This window comes from Syzygium oleosum, unplaced genomic scaffold (genome assembly GCF_021117445.2).
Source record: "Syzygium oleosum isolate NSW1041296 unplaced genomic scaffold, Sole_v2.1 Sole_v2.08, whole genome shotgun sequence".
Lineage (NCBI taxonomy): Eukaryota > Viridiplantae > Streptophyta > Magnoliopsida > Myrtales > Myrtaceae > Syzygium > Syzygium oleosum.
Genome location: NW_026607492.1, coordinates 691,305 through 713,508, shown reverse-complemented (window position 1 = coordinate 713,508; position 22,204 = coordinate 691,305). Strand labels below are relative to the sequence as shown.

The 22,204-nt window shown below is 44.0% G+C and overlaps 3 protein-coding genes and 1 pseudogene across 3 annotated transcripts; all 4 read left to right on the top strand.

Moving 5' to 3' along the window:
• Positions 1-1,945: 1,945 nt before the first annotated feature.
• LOC115672749 (uncharacterized) lies at positions 1,946-7,489 on the top strand (annotated as a pseudogene).
• Positions 7,490-10,111: 2,622 nt separating this feature from the next.
• Positions 10,112-12,896, top strand: LOC115672481 (probable serine/threonine-protein kinase PIX13). Its single transcript, XM_030594291.2, has 6 exons — positions 10,112-10,452; positions 10,819-11,153; positions 11,291-11,426; positions 11,546-11,688; positions 11,954-12,077; positions 12,181-12,896. Exons 1-6 carry the CDS (start codon positions 10,383-10,385, stop codon positions 12,645-12,647), a joined length of 1,275 nt encoding a protein of 424 aa, XP_030450151.1. The 5' UTR covers positions 10,112-10,382; the 3' UTR covers positions 12,648-12,896.
• A 1,527-nt stretch (positions 12,897-14,423) lies between these two features.
• LOC115672612 (probable galacturonosyltransferase 3) lies at positions 14,424-18,965 on the top strand. The gene is made up of 8 exons (XM_030594462.2): positions 14,424-14,577; positions 14,892-15,028; positions 15,993-16,040; positions 16,175-16,312; positions 16,526-16,630; positions 16,726-17,060; positions 17,160-18,105; positions 18,505-18,965. The coding sequence occupies exons 2-8, from the start codon at positions 14,951-14,953 to the stop codon at positions 18,778-18,780; spliced, it is 1,926 nt and encodes a 641-aa protein (XP_030450322.2). The 5' UTR covers positions 14,424-14,577; positions 14,892-14,950; the 3' UTR covers positions 18,781-18,965.
• A 135-nt stretch (positions 18,966-19,100) lies between these two features.
• On the top strand, positions 19,101-21,621 carry LOC115672611 (pentatricopeptide repeat-containing protein At2g17210). Its single transcript, XM_030594461.2, has one exon. The coding sequence runs from the start codon at positions 19,308-19,310 to the stop codon at positions 21,525-21,527; it is 2,220 nt and encodes a 739-aa protein (XP_030450321.2). The 5' UTR covers positions 19,101-19,307; the 3' UTR covers positions 21,528-21,621.
• The last annotated feature ends 583 nt before the right edge of the window (positions 21,622-22,204 follow it).

Below are 22,204 nucleotides of genomic sequence, written 5' to 3'. Positions count from 1 at the left end.
ATGAAGGAAAAAAGGAGATATAATTATGAGGGAGAAAGAAAGAACAGATTTGAAAGATTTGAGTTATGATGTTATCAGTGACATAAATATCGATTTATTTAAAGATGGAAAAAAGATATAAATGAGAGCCAAGAGTAAATTTATTTATTAATACACAAAGTTCTCCGAATCGCGTTATATTTAGATCAAATTGAAATAATTTGAGATATATATATATATATACACACACGCATGATTAACCAAACCTTCCTCCTAATATCTCCATCCCTTTCCCTCCATTTGATCATGATTTTAATTTAGAACCCTCTTCCTTTTTAATTCCTCTTAATAGCATGTTGTAAGTCATTACCATCGAGTAAAAATCTCTTACTTACGGGGATTATGAATGGCGCGAGCCCATAATCGCAACTCCACCGTGGTTCAAGCACAAAGAACTTCCTTTTCGCGACATGAAGGTCGACTTTCTGAGCCTACCATGCTTCGTATGCTTGCCTCTATCATCGAGTCATCGCTCGCTCGAAGGTCTATTGGCATCGAAGCGAATTGCCACAGAGCTATGACCAAAAGGGATTTTCACATGTTCTCTCGCAAAACAAAAAAGGAAAAAAAGATGTTATAAAAATCAACGATTTACGGTTATTCGCGAAAATATTTAAATATGAATTATTATCAATAATTATTAGTTATTTCGAGTAATTTAAGCGGTTATGAATCAAATTTTAAATATTCAAAATTTTCGAAACACCAATGATTGGGACTCTTTTATGACGTAACGCGAAGAAGAGAAGGTACACCGTATAACGAGCCTTTGGACAGTCAACGCTGCCCCTTTCACGAACACGGCACAAGTGTACCCTCGAACTGAAGGTTGTCCCTGCCGAGCTGCGTGTCGATCCCACCTACCATCGTTAGGATGCAAAATGGACATCCAATGAGTTCGTGACAAGCTCGGGCCCTTTCCGCAGTCATTTGGAATTTCTGGACCCTTCTAATCATCGCCATATCCCTTAGTAAAACGAGATCACCTAGGTGTCCCTTTTTGTTGGGTCAAGAAGTAATGGAATCAACGAGAAAAAATCCCAGTCAACGGACCTGCCTAACCCCCACCTGCTTTGGTCAAAATTTCATTTTACGAAAAAATACGTGATAGGTTAATTATCAGGAAAAATGACACCAATAATTCCCGAATTTTTAATTTGTTTAATATGATCCTCGAATTTCGAGTCAATTTACAATATAGCTCATTAAATTTTAATTTAATCAATATGGTCCCGGAACTTTTATTACATATTTAATGTGTAAAAGTGCTCAATGGATAACATAAGATATGTATGGATTAGATTAAACATTTATGAAAAGTTCAAGAACCGTATCGAATAGATTAAAAGTTCCGGGATGACATTGCACATCGGGCTGAAGTTCAGCGACCACATCGAGCAGATTAAAAGTTCGCGGACGATATTGCATATTAGATCAAGATTTAACTCTCCCTAATTATCATTATTATAAGATTACGAAGTACGATTAATTAGACGGGATCGGGTTTTTATTTCTCTCTCTCTTTTTATTTATTAGGGGGACTCCTGGAGGGATTAAATTCCACTTTTAAAGCGCGATACGAAACGTCGTCGGAGCGACTCGCCGGCCGAACCGTCGAAAGGCGAAAGAGAAGAAGGAGCCCCGTTCGGCTCTTGGCCCGGTTTTGCTTTTGGCCCGGGCGGGGCCCCACGCCGCCACGTGTGCGGCCGCGGGGGACCAAGGGGGCGCGAGGGTCACGTGCCGAGGCGCGTGCCCCCTCGCTCCACCACCTCAAAGTCACCAGAAAAACCGTAACCGAATAAAACAAACACATTATTTCTCCACAATTAAATGCGAAACATAAATATAATAAATAAAATAAAAACAAAAACAAAAAACCCAAAAAAAAATAAGGTTAACGCCCCCGTTCGTCTGTCGACGCACAACAACACAATAGAGAGAGGAGAGAGAAAGGAAAGGAAAGGAGAGGAGAGAGAGAGAGAGAGAGAGAGAGATGGGGAAGATAGTGGAGAAGAAGAAGAGGAAGAAGAAGGGGAGGCCGTCGCTGCTGGATCTCCAGAAGCGCAACCTCAAGCTGCAGCAGGAGGAGCACCACCACCACCACCACCACCACCGCCACCAGCAGCAGCAGGAGGCGACCCAGAGGCAGAAGCGGGACATTTCGGCCCCGGGCCCGCCCCGCGGCCGCGATCCCGCGGCCGCTCCCCGCCGATCTACACGCCGGAACCCTATCCCGGACGGCTCCTCCCCCGGCGGGACCGACGAGGAGGAGGGCGGGGAGGGGGAGGAGGAGGGCGGCGGCGGCGGCGGGGAATTGCCCGGGAAGCGCCGCGAGAAGAAGCTCAAGCTCGTCCTCAAGCTGCCCGCCGCTGGCCAGGAGGGGTCGCCGACGGGCGCGGGGGCGGCGGGGCCGGCGGAGTCGAGCGCGGAGGAGGAGGAGGGGGGTGGGGGTCCGGGGGGTAATAAGAGGAAGCGCAAGATCAGGGAGATCGGGGACGTGTCCGGGGCTGCCGACGGCGAAAAGGTAGTGAATTTTTCCTCCTCTGCCGCCGGCGAGCGGACTGAATTTTGGGGGGTTTTGGTTTCGTGGGTTTTGAATTGAGAGCACATGAATTAAAAAGCGCTGTTTTTAACTTTGTCCTGTTTTCTGAGGGAGCGAATTTGTCGTCTTTTGGGTTCCAATGGAGGAATATAAGTTGACCTGATTTGAAATTTTTTGTCCTTGAAAGTCGGGCCTTTGAACTGTGTGTACTGCTTTGTTGCTGGGTTCTTTATAGGCAGTTTTTAGTAAGCGAGGGCTGACTTTTTCCCCCTCCTCCTCACGAGACTTCTTCAATTGAATTGAACAACATGTGATAGTTGCCTTTTTAATCTCTCTTCAAGAAATCCTTTTGATTGTTCTTGCGATTGAATCATCCTTGATATTCGAAGGTTATGATGATTTTGGCAGACATTAGCAAAAAGTCCCGATTTGTCCTTTCTTCAATTATTATTCACAGTTTGCGCAACTGTGTTTTCCCTTTTTGGGCACTTTAGAACTCCGTCCCACTTTGCCTTTCCACGGCCATTTCTGATGGTTCTGTACTCATTATGGAAAATGCATTTACCAGCCTTCATTTTTGGTAATCGGTAAGTCATGTTTATCGACATTGTGCAGGGAGAGAAACCTCTTTCTGGGTCGAAATCCACGGCTAGCCATCAAGGTGCGTATCAAATCTCAAACTTTTCGAGCTCCTGACGCAGAAATGCGCTACTGCTTTGCTGAATTTTGGTGTCATGCGTTGTGCGCAGGGACTCAGATGGATTCGGGACCTTCAACTCCTTTGCCTGATAAAAAGCTTCTGGTCTTTATACTCGACAGGCTTCAAAAGTGCGTTTTTAAGCTTTTCAGGTTTTGTGTTGGTTGCCTTTTATGTGGCTTTTGATAGTCAATATGCTAAGTTGGTATATCAATACAATTTCAGGAAGGACACTTATGGTGTGTTTTCTGAACCAGTGGACCCCAAGGAAGTAAGTTGTGGAAGTGATGATACATTAAATTCTAAGGCTTTTGGTAAAAAATCAGTTTTCCTTATTTGTTGCATTTTTTGGTTCTGCTGCTCAGCTCCCTGACTACCATGAAGTCATAGAGCATCCAATGGATTTCGGAACTGTGCGGAAGAAACTTGCCGGTGGAGCATATGCCAGCTTGGAACATTTTGAGGTTATTTATAATCATCTTCCCTGTTGATTCCCGATATTCATTTATTATCGATGCTTGTGATTATGTGGTGGAGAGGAATATCTTCGGTTATTCTGAATGGGCTAAGTTTCAATTTTTCAAATCGAACCGTTACCTGTGGATACATTTAAGTTTCACCATTGGTTCATATTTTATAATTCAGTTCTACTGTGTCGATTCTTTTCCATGCATGTCACGCAACTTCGCGTCTGGTCATCGTATATAACCTAGCTGTTGCATCTTTTATGTTTGTTCGCTAACAACGCATAAAGTTTTCGATCAATATTACTGGCATTACATGCTAGCTGTCAGGGAGTTTATTGGACTTTGGCCATGCTTCTGTAGTCGGTCATATTGCTTCTCGCATTCAATCATCACATCATTCGTTAAATTTTTTGCGCTCATTCGTATTAATTTTTTGCTATCTTCTTTTCACTATGCGGTCTATCATTTCATCGCTATATATATTGGGAGACTAGTTTTTTTTTTTTTTTTGGGTGAACTGACATTATACTTTTCGCACATCATTAATTTTTCTGGGTGTATAAGTCATAGCAGTCAACCCATGTATCTAGACAGCAATGTTATGAATTGTTTCTTGAAGACCTCAGTTTGTGGGATAACCACTTATTTTGTCTTCTAGTTTGTCTTAGATGTTTGCAGTAGTGGAGAGGTTGTAAGTCTAGGATTCTCACTCAATTGAAATCAAGTCCAGCATATGTATTGCATTTTATGGGATTTACGCAGTTGGATCTTGTCTTTGCTGTTTCTTGTCCCATATCCTCCTGTGTGAAAAGGAGGATGCATGGACCTTTAGGCTTCCACGATTCCATCTAATTTAGCCAGTATCATGATAACTCCCAGAAAAATGTGTGGTTCGAGTAGTTTTTTCTGTGCCCATATACTGCTCTTCCTTTACTTCGTTTTTATAGTCATATTGCTAGTTGGACTGTGGACGGGACTCTGTCTTCATCTGCTTTGCCCTCTAAGGTGGTTTGAGGCCTGCTACTGTCGCAATTTGTGCCAGAGAAATGTAGAACATCTGCTGGTCCTGTCATGTTGCTTCCTTGCTTCTGCCCACTCTCTTTTCTGCTTGTTGGTTGCCCTGTCATTGACAGTATGGTAGTGTCTTGATTTCCATCACGTTAGTGCTGCTTTTGCATTAGCCATGAATTCTTTGCACGTTTCCTGGTTGGCCTATCACATTAAGCGTGGCTAGGACGCATGGTGTTCTTTCTCTTTTCTTATATGCTGCCACAAGATGCTTCCGTATCAGCAAGCAAGCTGTTCCCTGTTCTTGCTTCCACTGCGATCATGATATTGCATACTTATTATTGTATTTAATACATCTACAATACCATTATTCATTTGTTGGGCTTGCAGCATTTAAGAAGATACTATGTTTGACTTTTATATTCATGTTTCCTTTTGACATTTCTATCTGATTGTTTGAAATTATGGCGGTCAATAACTGAAGTACTAATGTCCTACACATCTATTCTTGCAGAAAGATGTTTTCTTGATTTGTTCGAATGCAATGCAGTATAATGCCCCCGACACCATCTATTTTCGACAGGTACAGTCGTTTTCCATGCATATCTTGCCAAAATCGCCATAGTCCTTTATTAGATGAAATCTTCTGCTTACAGGCTCGTGCTATACAAGAGCTGGCGAAAAAGAATTTTGAGAATCTAAGGCAAGATAGTGATGACAATGAACCTGAGCAAAAGGTAGTGAGAAGAGGCAGACCACCGACCAAAAATTTGAAGAGGCCAGTGGGAAGGCCACCCTTGGACCGTTCTGGTTTAGAATTTTCTTCTGATGCAACTCTTGCAACTGGAGGAGAGAACACAACGTCATCAACGTATGATCTCAGAAAGGGACCAACTTATGCTGGTAAATATGGTCCGATCAATTTATCGGGACGACTTCATTATGGCTCTCGCAATAATGATATATATGCAAGTCCATTTTTGGAGAAGAGACATGATAAGAATGATGAATATGCAGGTCTGTACATCTGATAAAGAGTTGGCTTGTTCTTACTTATTTTATATGTTTAGCCATAAATGCATGCATCCGTTCTTCATAGTAACTTTTGTTATTTCCTTTCCAGGTTTCCTATATAAGGGTAATTCAGCAAAGCATGACAGGAAGCAAGCTATATCCATTGAGAACAGGCGTAATACATATAGCCAGTATCCATCTGCTTGTGGACACGAGCCTTCTGTCCTGACTACATTCAGCAGGGAGAGGAAGCAGCTAATGGCTGTATGTGTCCAATTCCTCTCCTTTTGTTTGGGAAAGGAAAAGCCTATTGCTGCAATAAGCTTACTTAGCATATATCAAAAGTTTAGGATAATTTAAAAATCTTTCTGCTTCATTTTTCCTTGTGATGCATTTGAATATCTGAGACATGAGGCAACGGCTTTCGCTAAGAATTTCAACATTTGGGGATTTATTTTCTTCTGCTGACAACTGCTTTGCCCAGCCCTAACTGTTGGATTCTATGGGAGCAGGTGGGGCTACACCCAGATCACAGTTATGCAAGAAGCCTAGCTCGTTTTGCTGCTAATCTGGGACCAGTTGCTTGGAAAGTTGCTTCAAAGAAGATAGAAAGGTGCTTGCCCGCTGGTGTAAAGTTTGGCCGCGGGTGGGTTGGTGAGAATGACATCTTACCACAGAGACGGGTACTTGGTCCTTTCTCTGCCCCTGCCAGTGTGTCTCCTAAAGCTGTTCATTCTGGCACTGAATTGATGGATAATTTACTGGAGCAGCAAAGAGCGAGTTTACCGGAGACTGCTGTACCCTCACTTCCCGATTCTAAGGAATCTGCAGAAGTTCGGTTAGACAAGGTGGAAAATACTGAGGGGTTGAACTCTGATGCTGAGCCAAATGCCTTAAAAAGCGGGAGCAGCTTAAATGTACTGAGGCCTCCTTTTCAAATTCCTCGAAGCTCCATGGGGCTAGGCATTAATGGGATTAATGGTGTGTCAAAGATTAATCTTGCAGCTCATATGGGGAAATTGATTGGAGTAGCTAGGGCCGATGGATTCAACTTCCAATCCCCTCGGTTGCTGGACCCAAGTTCCAGGACGTGTACGAATTCCGTTGCTCCAGGATCTGCTCAGAACTTAAATGCGGAGGATCCTAGGACTCCGGGAGATACTGCGGGGCTTCATTGCAGTCCTCCTTCAAATGAATCGTCACAACAAAAACCTGACTCAGAATTGTCACAACAACAGAGACCGGGCTCTCTGCCACCCGATTTAAACTTTGGGTTCCAGTCCCCTAGCTCCCCTACTTCCGGTAAGCCCGAGACGGAAAAGCCAGATTTAGCATTGCAGCTTTGAGAATATAGGGTTAGTGAATTTGTCTCTTCTTCTTTTTCTCTTTGATTAATTAACCTTAGGAAGATGAAGTGGGGATTCACATGACCCCGCAGGGCCAATTAAGGGTCCTGTATGTGAATCCGGGCCAGAGCTACAATCTGATCTTGACCTGATGTTGTAAAAGAGTAGGTCTTATTCTTGTATAGATAGAGAGATTCATGGGCCCTGATCCTTTAGGTCCACTAGCAAAACGGGGGTCTGAATTTGTAACACTAGAAGCCATAATTTACCCTGAGGAATATAGTGTCTTTGAGACTCTGTAGCCTTGTAGAATATGCTTCTTTGCAGTTGTAATCATTATTGAAGGCATGACCCAATAGAAATTACCTTCCCAATACACTACTGCTGTTGAGTGCTTTTGGTCTTGGTCATGTTGGCAGTTTGTGACTTGTGAGCTCTCATTCATTTCTAGGACAACGAGCAACGATTGCGCGATGACCATTGCTTGAAGCTCTGCGACATTGCTCGTTCCCTTCCTACAAATTATGTGAAATTGTACAATAGTAAAGACGGAGATTCAACGTTTTTAGTGCATGGCGCTTCTGACCAGGTGATGTTCAACTTGTACGTACAACCGTACTTCAGTAGTTTGGAAGCAAGCCATTTTTTTTTAATCTTTTCTCAACTATATTTTTCCAGTTGAAGCGTGCGGGTCAACACAAAACGTTAACGTTGGATGAATACATAAATGAGACTAGACAACTCTTAGATGTCAGTGCAAGCATTCGAGGTCAGGTTATTGCGAAAATAAAATGGTTTCATACTGCAGAAACATTAGTCAAATCGAAGCTGTGACATTTCTGGTGAGAAAACCAGAGTACCCGAGACCGAAATGTGTATAATATGAACTGCTTGACTTTTCGATGCGCGACTTCATTCCGATGTTCTGTTTGCAGACAAAACACAACTTACTTTGCTGACCATTTCCAGAATTACTAGTCGAAAGCACGGATTATTTGTTATTATTGATAAAAACTCAAGCTTGAACCTCATGGAATTGACCTCTTTTGCTTTTGGTTGACCCGAGCATTAAAAAAATAAAAAAACGAGACACCACGAGAATTAAACGTTGAGCTGTATAAGGTAGGAAACTCTCAAGTACGGTTGTTGTGGTTCCTCAAGAAAGGATTTGTTCTAGAAATTTTAAAGCTCGGTGACATCGGTCACTTTAAAGTTTGAAACTTTCATGGGATTTCAATCGAATTCGAGGTTCGCAGACTTTTTCTTTCTTTCTTTGGCCCTAGAGATGCTCCTCTTCAGATTCACACACGAAGCTATTTCACACCAAAACGTCAGACCAAACATTTCAATTAGGGGATTCATAAAGGGGGAGACTTTTTTTTATGTTGGACTTTTTCAGATTGTGGTTTTGGAGTGGAAGACGGGTTCATCCCGGAACGTGGAAATCGCTGGCCACTTGGAGGAGGCTTCCAGTTCCGAAACCAGTTTTGGTCCAAAAGCGATAGCGATTGGCCTCTCTTGCTTGCCAGCCTATATAATGGTCGAGTGCGAAGAAGTCAAACCTTCGTGAGATTTTCGATTTCAAAACGACAAGAACAGGCAAGACATCGACAAAGTATAGTGGATGGCTCTAGTAACAAAGAGCGATGGTCTATCTGGCTCCCCTGTTCGAATTAACGTAGCTGCACATTCTGTTGAAACTGCGGCTCATGAAACCCGACTGGTACGTTATGCCAGTTACACGGTGTGGGGCAAAACTCATTACTTGTAAAGAAAAAAGGTACGAGGACACTATGGTTTAGGGATACGTGTATTGAAAATTCTAAAATTTGTCATAAAAGTGCAATTGAAAACTAAAATTTGCGAAAAGTGCAATTAAGTCCTGGAACTTGTCAAATCGGTGAAATCGAGTCCTTCCGTAAATTCTGTTCAACTCGGCTGACGGAAAATGCTAACATGGCCTTTTTTTTAAAATATATTTTCTCTCTATTGCGTGGCGATAACGTAGTTAAAACACGAAACATGAAACTAAAATAGCGTCGTTTTGGTCCAAATTTGATTTTTAATACAAATTTGATTATAATTAAGTTACAAAAATAAGTTAAAATTAAAAAACCAAGGGGGTGGACCAGGCAACGAGCGCTACCGCCCCACCATTAGCTTTCGCCTGTAGTCAGCGAGGTTGGGGCTGACAACCCCCGCCGACCATTTCCCCACCATCACCCCCACTTCCCGGCGATGGTGCGGCGGCGGCAGCAAGCGTCCAACCTCCCATTATTTTTTAAAATTTAATATAAATAACATTTGTATTAAAAATCATATTTGGACAAAAATAACGTCATTTTAGCCACGTCATCACCACATAACAAAGAGAAAATATTTAAAAAAGCCACGTCAGCATGCCGTTAACCAAGTTGGACAGAATTAATATAAGGACTCAATTGCACTAATTTAACAAGTTTTAAGCCTTGATTGCATATTTTGCAAGTTTTAGAACTCAATTGTACTTTCGTAACAAGTTTTAGGATTTTCAATGAACATATACTTTCAGTTTAAGAATCAAGAAGGGTATTTCACGATGCATGAAGAGATAAGGCTTTTTTGTTCACGACAAGAAGCGGCATAGGTTTCTCCGCCTATCATGGTAATTCCTAGAATAGTAAACAAAAGATTATATGTAGCGCGAGATTAAGCTTTCTTCATCTTCTTCTTCTTGTGTTACTTATGTGACATACAAGAAGGATTTTGCTTAAACCTTTCTGAGTTTTTTCTTTGTCAATGATGACGACGACAGAGTATTGGACGCGCGCCGGTCAATCGGCAATTCACATTGCTTTTTCCCTTCAGGGAAGGAAGCAACCTAGTCCGGCCTGGACATTCATGTGTACGCAAATGTCGCCTTCTCTTCCTTTAAAAATCTCGTTTCCCGTCCTTGTCTGTTGACTGGTACGAGTTTATCTTATACGGCAGTTGACTTGGAACTGTCTGTCTCTCTCTCTCTCTCTCTCTGCTTCAACTGGGAAACTGCGGGGGAATTAGTGGGAGAAAGCTCTGGTCAAGGGTGTGGAATAACGGGGCCATCGAAAAGGGTGATGTTTAGGCTGCTATATTACGCATCGTCAGAAGCAACAGCAGCAACAAAGATTGTTGAAACTTGTGGTGGTCATTGTCCATATCAAGGAAGGAGCTTCTTCGAGCTCCAGTGATTCACCTTTTGGGTCTTTCAGTTTCTTTTCAACGTGGGTAAGGCAAGATTCAGTTTATAACTCATGGGGAATTGTTGGGGTTCTTCTGCTGAAAATCGAAGCTCGAGGGCTGACTCCCACCTCAATACCACAGGTAAAACCAAGATTGTGTTTGTTTTGTCTGTACAAAAATGTTCGGAAGATAAGATGCTTCTATGGCTCTCGTTGAATTATTATCCTATCCTATGTTGTTGTCTTTGCCAAAGTTCCTAGCTTTTCATGTCCGATACTGCTCGTTCTAGATGATTGAAACTTGTGGTCACTTCTTAACCAGAGCCAAAGATTCCTACCTGCTTGCAGTATCTTCTCATGCCATGACTCAATGTCTTCAATCTGTATGGAAATGGACTCCCTATGTCGTTTTACTTCGATGAACCTGTGTTTGGTGCGCAGTGGATAGAGCGTTTGCACTCCATCTCCTCTTCCTTTTCTCTTGCTTAAATAGTGTAAATCCTAGCAGGAACATCATCACAGTCAACAAGCACTATGACAATGACGACAACTTCACTCGGCAGCAGCATATCCCCGATCAGCCGCTTCTCTGCTTCGAGCGGGGACGAGGCTTCCCCTCATGGCCAGATCTTACCGCTCGCAAATTTAAGGATCTTCACCTTCGCGGAGCTGAAAGCTGCGACTAAAAACTTTAAGCCTGACACACTTCTTGGAGAGGGCGGCTTTGGAAAAGTTTTCAAGGGCTGGCTTGACGAAAAGCCTTCATCGAAGAGTGGCAGTGGGTCGGTAATCGCTGTCAAGAAACTGAAATCCGAGAGTGAGCAGGGTTTCCAGGAGTGGCAGGTGCTTCTCTTCGATTGAATGTAACCAGAATCAAAGTATCTAGCGTTGAATTGTACCTCAAGCTACCTTTCTATGCTTATCCGGGATTAGTCCCAGCACTAGTCAACAACTGGTGTTTTACGTGTCACTTTTTGCAGGCCGAGATAGATTTCCTAGGACGGCTTTCTCATCCAAACCTCGTGAAGCTTATTGGGTATTGCCTGGAGGAGAAGGAGCTTCTCCTGGCGTATGAGTTCATGCAGAAGGGCAGCTTGGAACACCATTTATTTGGAAGTAATGCGCGATCTGTTGAGATTACTTAGCAAATGCGTTTAACATAATCTTGCCGATTCTTCTCAGTTCTCTATCAAAATATTTGGCTTTTCGCTGAGAACAATTTCCTTACCTGGCAGGGGGTGCAATGGTTCAGCCACTTCCGTGGGGCTTGAGGCTTAAAATCGCAGTAGGAGCGGCACGTGGCCTGGCATTCCTGCACACTTCCGAAAAGCAAGTCATTTATCGGGACTTCAAGGCCTCGAACATACTGCTGGACGGAGTAAGTGAGTTACAACCACAGTTCATCCTTTGCGACGGCATGTTCTTCATGCGCTTTTGCGTCTGTCATGAATTCTTCACTATGCCTATCGGGCAAATTCATGGACGCTTAATTCTTTGTAAGTGCCCCCATGAAAAAAGAAAAACAAAGCCCTACGGCAACCTTAAACTTGTCCTGATAAAATGATCAGATAAACGAAAAAGAAAGTAGTACTTCTGTATAGATGGTCATATGGAACAGTATCTAACTTTTCCTGCTTCATTAGTTTTACAATGCCAAGATCTCAGACTTTGGCCTGGCCAAGATGGGTCCTTCGGCGAGCCAGTCTCATGTCTCAACCCGGGTCATGGGAACACAAGGTTATGCAGCTCCGGAGTACATCGCGACCGGTCAGTTGTCCTCGTTCTCTTTCGAAGTCCGACCTTATCAACATGTTTCGTTGATCGGTCTTTCGTATGTCAAGCAATAAGCAATTTTCTTGTACGTTTACAGGACATCTTTATGTTAAGAGCGACGTGTTTGGGTTCGGCGTAGTCCTAGTCGAGATGTTGACAGGCCTCCGGGCGGTCGACCCTGCCCGTCCGCCCGGGCAGGAGAATCTGGTCGAGTGGGTGAAACCATACTTGTCTGACAAACGGAAGCTGAAGACCATCATGGACTCCACGCTTGAGGGGAAGTACCACTCAAAAACCATGTACGAGATCGCTCAGCTCGCGCTGAGCTGCGTAGCGCCCGAGCCAAAGTCCCGGCCATCCATGGAAGAGGTCGTGAGGACCCTGGAGACGCTCGAGCCGGCCACCGAGAGAGCGGCCCAGTCGAGGAGCGGGCGTCCCATGGCTCACAGCCATGTCCAGCACCAGCTGCCGCTGCCGAAGCCGCCGCCTATGCAGACCCGGTCTCCGCTGCACTCGAGGCATAAAGGGGTTTCGGCTTACCAAAACTCGCCTCGACTTAGGTAGTAGGAATCAAGGGGTGATTGTTCAGCAATGAAGGTGTGGTTACATTGGATTGTAGGATTATTTTTAGCCATAATTTGGCTGATGATTTGCGTTTGGGAAAAGGGTTTGAGGTTGAGCATTTCAGTTTTGTTATACAGAGGCTATGGCAAGTCCTAATGCTACAGATGCTTTAATTTGGCTGATAGTGCACACTCGCAAAAGAGTTGCAAATGAAGGATTTTTACCAAGACTCTGATATTTTATTTGTTTCGACTTTTTTTAAGCAAAAAGTCATTTTTTTTTCGCCGGTGTTGGGCTGCTTATGGCATTTGGCAACGGCAACGGAGGTAGAGGGCGATGGCGGCGGCTGCAGAGATGGAGGGTGATGCCGCCGCCGCCGCCGCCCGTCTCTCCCTCCCGCCGTTTTCCATTTGCTTTCTATTTTTCCTTATCCTTTTTTCTTTCTTTCTTTTTGGTATGGAGTTTTTCTACATTTTTGTACTAAACTTGAACTGATGTTAGGTTGAAAATAGTTTGTGTTGTTTGTTATGGTTATCATTTAGTATCAACAATTTTAGACAATTAGGATTGAGTGTGCTGGTGGTGCCAAAAGGACTTGATTGGAAAAAAAAATTAAAGTTAGAGGACTCCATCGCACGTAACGAAAAACCCGAAGGTCTAATTATGAAAAATTGCACAAGTTAAAGGACTAAATGTGAACTTCTCTGCCTAAAATTTATGAAGCAATTTGACATGATTGCTACTGGTAATGTCAAATATCAAATGTTTGAAAGCAAAAAAGTTAAGAATTAGGGTCAATTTATACACTTAATGGATGGCAAATTCGTGTGAGAACTATACAACATGCCCCCTTGGTTTTTTTGGCGTCGTAGCAATTTGTTTTTTGGTGTTTTTTTTTTAATTTTTCCCAATAAATTTAAATGATTGTCACACTGAAAATAGTAAAGTATGAGAGATTTGAGGAATCACATTGTAATTATGCCCATTAATTCGAAATATGACATCATCTATTTGTTTAAAGATGAAGAATAAAATTGAATCTCAAAAATCTTGCAAGGAAGCCCATGAATTTGTGCAAACTTTGTGATTGAAATCCACGTTTGGATTTGTTTTGTGCAACTGAGCTCTCGAATTTATAATTTATGCAATTGGGTCCTTCAACTTACACGGTTTGTATAGTGGAGCGTAGCATAGCACATTAATTACATGTGTGTGGTAGCTGATGTGGCAAATTTTAAGATTTAGAAAAAAGAGAAAGGTATTTTAGAATCGTAATAATATCATGAAATGAACGGAAATGGAGAGGAAAAAATTGAAAGTTACCAAGCATAAAAGCAATTGATGATGTTCTCATGTGGTTACAAAGTTGATAATTGTGGTACGATTAACAACTTTTTAATTGAGGGTTTGTTTATTTCGCGAAAAATGAATGATTTAAAAAATATTTTTGTTAAAATGATCGTTTGAATCGCTTAAAATGACTAATCGATGAAAAATAATTTTATTACTGACAATAATTTATGTCTTAACATTTTCGTAAATGATGAAAATATTTTTTATTTATTTATTTTTGTAAATAATATAAATATCATTTTAAGAAAATGTTATCCAAATTATTGGCAGTCTAACGGGTCAAATAACTTTTTACTTCTATGTATCGTAATTATCGATGTAAAAACCAAGTGAATTTTTCATTTTCAAAAAAAAAAAAGTCAGTGTTTATGCGTGGAGTCCGGATCGCTAAAACGACGCGGCGCAAACGGCTCGTCGTGCGTCGCGCGTCCATGCCGTTGTCGTTTTAGGAGGCCGGAGGCCCGCGCAGATCTCCCTCCGACGCCACCGTCAAAAACCAAAGCGTCTCTCTCTCTCTCCGTGGATTGTTGCTGCTGCTATGGTCGATCGGAGCAGATGCGACGCCGATCAGGAATAGGTGAGCCCGCGCCTTAATGCTTTGTCCGGTCGAAAATGACGCAGTTTTAGTTCAGGGCGAGACGAATTTGAAGTGGGGACGATGCGCGTCAGCTGTTCATACAGTGTGCTCGTAGTCGTCTTGTGTGTGGGCACTCGTTGCGCATTGCTCGTCGGTGATTGGACGACACCGTCCGTCCGTCGTGTGGGTTTTGGCTCAAGGCCGGATGGGTCGCTGGCCGAATTTTTGTTGAACATGAAAGAGAGCACCTTTTCTAGTTCATGATCGTCGGGCGTTGTTTTTTTTTTTTTTTTTTTGGGTTCTTTTTTGGGCAGCTGGTGGCTTGAATTTGGGAGATTCGATGGAGGCGCGAAGCTGAACCGGATGTTGAAAGATGGGTTTCGTGATGTCGTCGTGCTGCTTCGTTCTTATGCTCTTGTGCTTGGCCTGCTATGTCAACGGCAGAAACTTGGTGAGTCTTGTTTTGCCCGGATCACGGTCTTTTCGATTGATCGTCGGCGAATGAGTACGCTAATTGTGACCCGGACCCCGGCGAATGCGCTGCTTGGGGTTTCTTGATTCTATATCTTGGTCTTAGGTTGGATTGTACGGTCGTCATTGCATTCTCCAGCAGTAATTACTCTCAAGCGGTCGACCTAACATAGCTCAATTGCTTTTAGCGTCCTTTATCAGTAGCTTCAAACTCTAGCATCTGAATTTTCCGTTTCCTGAGACATGAGGTTTTACTTTTTCGTTGATCTCGGAAATGGGAATAATGCATGGCTCTTGCCCTTTGCCATCACTCTGACAGAAAAATTGAAGCCTGAGGATAACTTAGAACCATACGAGGCGACATCAAATATCTCGCGGACTTTTCCACATTAGTTAGAAATTGGATTGCAGAGCGCTGAGTCTAGATTGCTACTCATCTACTTCTTTTCCTTGATGTCTGGCCCGTGGCACGTCTGCATTTATATCAGAGGATCGATTGTAACTCATAATTCTTGCCACTAGAATGGTGGGCCATACGATCAAGCAGGTGTATTTTAGCAACTTAAGCGTCGAAAATATACTCAAACAAGAAGTTCATAAAGATATTGTGTCCGCATATCATTTATAAGAACTAACTAAGAGGTGAAAATAAATGTCTCCATGAAAATAGGTAGACAATGGCCTGATAAGTGATAACAAGTACAATCAATGTCCTATAACCTTAGGGGGTGTTTGGTTTCGCTGAGGCTTTACACCATGGCTTTTGGGTTTGAGCTCTGACATTTTGACGTCTGGATTCAGCTGTACCTTGCTTCGTGTAAGGCGTTTAAATCTGACTTTCTACACTAAACTGACCGCAACTATTGTATTAACCTGTATCTTTTATTTCGCCAAACATTTAATGCTCTCTAGAGTTTCTGATTACCTGTCGTGTGGGTGAACAGGAGCTGGGCATCTTTCATGCTAAAGAAGGCAGTTTTGCAGATGAAGAGGTAAGATCTGGAAGCAAGTTTGTGTTGATTTTTTGCTGGACTTGGCAATTTTCCGGAGAAGCTGGTAAGCAGCTGAATGCATATCATGTACGGAAGACAAACCTGCTCATGTTATTGTTACCTGTTGCATACAGGATGTTAAGATCATTGCCACATACAGCCACTCCTCCGGGGAAGTTCGGATGGGTATTGTAAGAATGAAGGACCTTTCTAATTCATGGGCGTGGGAAAATACAGTCGATGGAAACCATGGTCCCATAAATGATCTCCTGGTAATAATTTTTGATTCAAACACTTTCTTTTGTTCGTAAGGAATTCAGACACCAGGTTCTGAAAGAATAGCTGCTGGTCATTTCGGGGCCAGGAAATTAGCACAATACATGGAGTAAAGTAGAGGAATGATGATGTTCAGTCTTTATGTTTATACATGTCATTGTAGTTCGTTCTTTTCGTAGTAAGCAACTGACACAGAAATGCAAATCTAGGTAGAGAAGACAACGAGCAATCATTCAGAGATGAGATTTGATGGTGGAAGTGGAACTCAATATCAGCCTGTGCCCCCGTCAAGCCCTGTGAAGCTCAAGCGTCGGGTAAATTGCCATATCTACCAGTTGAACTTTTCAAACATGCTATTTGGGTTTCATGGACGATCGAATCTGTAATAACTGCCCGCCTCTCCTTTCAGATGATGCGCCAGGAAAGGAGGGTCCTCCGAACTGCAGAGCTTATCCAACAAGGTAAAGAAGAGGATGATCAGATGGTTGAAGCAGCAATAGAAAGGTCCAAAAATCTCGATACCACCGTGAAGGGAAAGTACAGCATATGGAGAAGAGATTATGAGAATCCTAATTCTGATTCTACATTAAAACTTATGCGTGACCAGATCATAATGGCAAAAGCATATGCTACCATTGCTAAATCAAAAAATAATACTAGCCTTTATAGTGTCCTCATGAAGCACTCTAGAGAAAGTCGTCAAGTTATTGGAGAAGCAAGTTCGGATGCTGAGCTTCATTCCAGGTACTCTCGTTGGGGCAATTACCTTTGTTTTCTGGAATTTGAACATGCTTTCAATTTTTATCTTATATGTGGTTGCCTCCTCATTCCCTTTCTCTCTAGTGCACTCGATCAGGCAAAAGCAATGGGCCACATCCTCTCTTTGGCGAAGGACCAATTATATGATTGCCTTACAGTTGCAAGGAAACTAAGAGGGATGCTTCAGTCAACTGAAGACAACGTGAATGCTCTTAAGAAAAAGAGTGCATTTCTCATTCAGCTAGCCGCTAAAACAGTTCCTACTCCATTGCATTGCCTTCCTCTACAGCTCACCGCCGACTATTATTTTCTGCATTATGCTAGTAAAGGAGACCTGGACAAAGACAAGATTGAAGATCCTTCACTGTACCACTATGCAATCTTTTCTGATAATGTGCTAGCAACTTCCGTGGTTGTGAATTCTACAATGCAGCATGCACAGGAGCCTGAGAAGCACGTGTTCCATATTGTGACAGATAAGCTAAATTTTGCAGCAATGAAAATGTGGTTTCTTGTCAATCCTCCTGCCAAAGCGACTGTTCAGGTTGAAAATATTGATGAATTTACATGGCTCAATTCTTCATATTGTTCTGTTCTACGTCAACTTGAGTCTGCCAGGGTTAAAGAATATTATTTCAAGGCCAATCACCCTTCCTCCCTATCTGCTGGGACCGACAATCTCAAATACAGAAATCCAAAGTATCTGTCCATGCTGAATCATCTTCGATTTTACCTTCCTGAAGTCTACCCAAAGTTAAACAAGATACTATTTTTGGATGATGACATAGTGGTTCAGAAGGACTTGACGCCTCTTTGGTCTGTTGATCTGCATGGGATGGTAAATGGTGCCGTTGAGACTTGTAAGGAGAGTTTCCATAGGTTCGATAAGTATCTCAACTTCTCTAATCCAATCATCTCTGAGAACTTTGATCCTGGTGCTTGTGGTTGGGCATATGGTATGAATATGTTTGACCTCAAGGAGTGGAAGAAGCGAAACATCACGGGAATATATCACCGCTGGCAGGACATGGTAATTCCAATGCTTCTCGTCCTTTCTGCTTCCATCTTCTCAACAACTACTAGGTGTATTGAGTAAATATTGCTCATCCAGGAAACAGAGAAGTGATAACTCATGATGATGTACATTGTTGCTTCAATTGGGTTCATATCCCAAACTTCTTTTTCCCTATTTCACGTTGATTTTGCAATGTTTGGAGTTGCAGCTCTGTGGGTCCTTGATGTCTGGTCTATCTTGTCCTGCGTCTTCGCTGATTTCCTTGTTCTGCTTTAGGAATGATAGTGCTGATTTGCTTGCGAATATGCTTATATCTGTAGTGTAACATCAAATGACTTAGTGTGTGGCTCTTGGGTTCAAGTGTGGATGCTGTCTTTGCTATGATGTGACTGACTCATTGAAAATTCAATGCAGAACGAGGATAGGACATTGTGGAAACTCGGCACGTTACCCCCGGGATTGATCACCTTCTACAATCTGACTTATCCGCTCGATCGGAGGTGGCACGTGTTGGGACTCGGCTATGATCCGGCACTCAATCTGACAGAGATAGATAATGCAGCCGTCGTTCATTACAACGGAAACTACAAGCCCTGGTTGGATTTGGCGGTCGCCAAGTACAAACCTTATTGGTCGAAATACATCATGTTCGACAACCCATATCTTCGGCGTTGCAACATAAGCGAATAACTCTCGCTCTCTCTGCGAAAAAGGATTCCTTTCTCCAGCAGAAGCACCATTGCGCTCGGCGAAGGCTGAGATATTCTTTAAACTTCGACAAGAGACGGCACGGAACAATCAAATTTTCATATTTTTTTGCATAAACTTGGCAGATGAAGTTTTGCAGTCATAACAATAGAAGAAAAGTTCCATTATACTGTCGATCTTTCACTTTCAGCGTGCATTCTTTAACTGTTACTTCAACGTTATCTACCATTGTCCTCGCACAAAGTGTGAACTTCTAATGCCTTAGGCCGAAAAGACGAGCTCGGCCTTCATCGATCGTATTGCGTAACCATTTACGAGAATGCATTTGCGAACCAACAAATGCATACAAGCTGCTTTATCGATCGGCCTCGAAGGTGAACGATGAAGCTCCATATGCATAATGAACCGATCGAAGAGAAGGAACTTTTTATTACAAAATGTTTCTGCTCCGACGTTTAAGGAATTGGGGTATGTCCGTAGGTTGAAAGCATGATATTGCATTCTTTGCAATGCGATTGCATTTCAAACCGGCGGTCCTCGCCGACACAATCTCGCGGGTCAAAGAACTGTCCCGCATTGGAAGCTGGCACGAGGTGTTGGTCCGCTTTAACGAAGCGAAGCGAGCAGGAGTTGAGATCACCGAGCCTTCGGTGATCAATTCCGTCGTCAAGGCGGCTTCGAAGCTATCGAACGAACATGGGAAGTCCATCCACGCTTGGGTGCTCAAGCGGGGTCTCGACGGGTTCTCCTCCGTCGGCAACTCCATCACGGACTCGTACGTGAAGTGCGGGGACTTGGAGTCTGCCCTGGGCGTCTTCCGGTCCATGCGAAGCAGGGACTCCGTGTCGTGGAACGTGCTCATTCATGGGTTCCTTCGTCGGGGAGATTTGGGACGAGGGCTGTCGTGGTTTCGGCGAGCCCGGGTTGACGGGTTCGAACCCGGTGTCTCCACTCTGGTACTGGTTCTCCAGGCGTGTCGCAGCATCCGGTTGGTGAACGAATTGTTTGAGCTGCATGGTTATGTGATAAAGAATGGGTTCTGGGGCTCTGTCTCGGTGCAGAACTCTCTGTTGGGAGGGTACGCGGATGTCGATATGGAGCGTGCGGAGGACATGTTCGATGAAATGCTCGAGAGGGATGTCATATCGTGGAGTGTGATGATAGCTGGGTATCTTCATAACGAGGAAGCTGATCTTGGCTTCCGGATGTTTGTAAAGATGGTTTCGGAGGCCAAGATTGACCCCGATGAGGTGACTGTAGTGAGTGTCCTGAAAGCTTGCGCTGGTATCCGGTCTTTGATTGTGGGAAAGATGGCCCATGGCTTTGTGCTCGGGAAGGGTTTGGATGTTGATTCGTTTGTGGAGAACTCTTTGATTGATATGTATTGCAAGTGTAGAGATGTCGACTCTGCGGTTAGTGTTTTCAGAGATATGACGTGGAGGAACCTCGTCTCGTGGAACTCGATCGTTTCTGGATATGTTCTTAACGAGAAGTACTCGGAAGCTCTGTCGATGTTTTGTTCAATGGGAAAGGAAGGGATTGAGGCAGATGAAGTGACCCTTGTGAATGTCCTTCAGACATGCAAGCATTACGTGAATCTTTGCTGGTGCAAGTCAGTACACTGTCTAGCTTTGAGGAAGGGATATGAATCAAATGACTTTCTGCAGAACTCTCTGATTGATGCGTATATAAAATGTGGTAGGATAGAGATTGCCTGGGACCTTTTCGATAGCATGGAGAAGGACACAGTTTCGTGGAGCACGATGATTTCCGGGCTCACCAACAATGGGGAGCCTGACGAGGCCATCACAGTGTTCAGCAAGATGATACGTGCTCAAGAGAGGCCAAATGCAATTACCATCATCAATTTGCTCGATGCTTGTTCGGTTTCGGCCGAACTGAAAAGGTCAAAATCCGCCCACGGAATAGCAATCCGGACATGCCTGGCACCAGAAGTGGCTGTCGGAACTGCCATCGTCGACATGTACTCGAAATGTGGCACGATAGAATCATCGAGAAAGGTTTTTGACCAAATGCCCAACAGAAATGTCCTCTCGTGGAGTGCCATGGTAGCTGGGTACGGCATGAATGGCCTTGCACGTGAAGCCCTGACTTTGCTTGCCCAGATGAAGCTGCACAACATTAAGCCCAACGAAGTGACTGCCCTTTCTGTTTTATCAGCTTGCAGTCACGGTGGCTTGGTCGAAGAGGGGCTTTCCTTCTTCCAATCGATGGTCGATGAGCACGATCTCCGCCAAGATGTAGAACATTATTCGTGCGTGGTAGACATGTTGAGTCGAGCAGGAAAGCTTGATAAGGCCATGGACTTGATCAAAGAGATGCCTGAAGGATTGGAATCCAAGGCCAGCGCTTGGGGGGCGCTATTGAGCGCTTCCAAAAGCTTTGGAAATGAATACATGGGCAAGGACGTCGTTCCTCGGATTCTCGAGTTGGAACCATTGAACTCGGCAAACTACATGCTCGCATCGAGCATGTATGCGGTAGGCGGTTTGTGGAGCGATGCTGCGAGGATGAGGAGGTTGGCAAAAGAGAGAGCGATCGGTGTAATAGCCGGGTACAGCGCTGTTAATGTTGAGGACAGATCGTGTAGGTTTATTGCTGGGGACGAGTCGCACCCGCGAGCCTGCGAGATACGATCCATGGTTAAGCAGTTGCATCGCTGCATGAGGATTGACAGGAGCAGTGGTTCGATGGCGATCGAATGCTGATGCACCAGATTTTTGTGAAGTTAAACCTGTCCATCCAATGAAGGGCAGCCGAGATCGTTATGTATGACTTTAACGGTTCTGTTTGATGTTTGTAGTTTCTTGGGAAAATTACCAAAAAAGTCATAAACCTTTTGTAGTTGTGCCAATTCAGTCCTAAACCTTTTTTTTTGCCAATTCAGTCCTAAACCTTTTGCAAACCAGCCAATTCAGTCCTTTTGGCCGGCTGGCGCTGATGTGGCCGCCGGCCGGCTGACGTGGCGCCGACCGGCATCCACGTGACAATATTTTAATATTTTATTATTATTATTTTCGATTTTTTTTTTCTTTTCCTTCTCCTCCCTGGCCAGGGGGAGGCTCGCCGGCGAGGGCCCCGCTTCTGCGAGGCGAGCTCCACCTCGCCGGAGCTGGGCGAGGGCGGGCCCCTTGCCAAGCCGGCTGGGCGAGCGGGCGGAGCTCGCCCAACCATGGCGAGCTGGGCCCTCGCCACCGCTGGGTGAGCCTCGCCCAGCTCCGGCGAGGCGGAGTTCGCCCTGCCATGGCGAGCTCTGCCTCGCCAGATCTGGGCGAGGGCGGAGCTCGCCCAGCGGCGGTGAGGGCCCAGCTTGCCATGGCTGGGCGAGGGCAGAGCTCGCCTTGGCTGGGCGAGCTCCGCCTCGCCCAGCTCGGGCAAGGGCCCA

What these genes read in the sequence shown, in the direction of transcription:
- LOC115672611 (XM_030594461.2), top strand. Translation starts at nt 19,308, where the DNA reads ATGCGATTGCATTTCAAACCGGCGGTCCTCGCCGACACAATCTCGCGG.
- LOC115672612 (XM_030594462.2), top strand. Translation starts at nt 14,951, where the DNA reads ATGGGTTTCGTGATGTCGTCGTGCTGCTTCGTTCTTATGCTCTTGTGC. An exon ending in CTGTGAAGCTCAAGCGTCGG is followed by an intron (nt 16,631 to 16,725) that starts GTAAATTGCCAT and finishes CTCTCCTTTCAG; the next exon opens with ATGATGCGCCAGGAAAGGAG. An exon ending in GATGCTGAGCTTCATTCCAG is followed by an intron (nt 17,061 to 17,159) that starts GTACTCTCGTTG and finishes CTTTCTCTCTAG; the next exon opens with TGCACTCGATCAGGCAAAAG.
- LOC115672481 (XM_030594291.2), top strand. Translation starts at nt 10,383, where the DNA reads ATGGGGAATTGTTGGGGTTCTTCTGCTGAAAATCGAAGCTCGAGGGCT. An exon ending in GGAACACCATTTATTTGGAA is followed by an intron (nt 11,427 to 11,545) that starts GTAATGCGCGAT and finishes CTTACCTGGCAG; the next exon opens with GGGGTGCAATGGTTCAGCCA. An exon ending in TCCGGAGTACATCGCGACCG is followed by an intron (nt 12,078 to 12,180) that starts GTCAGTTGTCCT and finishes GTACGTTTACAG; the next exon opens with GACATCTTTATGTTAAGAGC.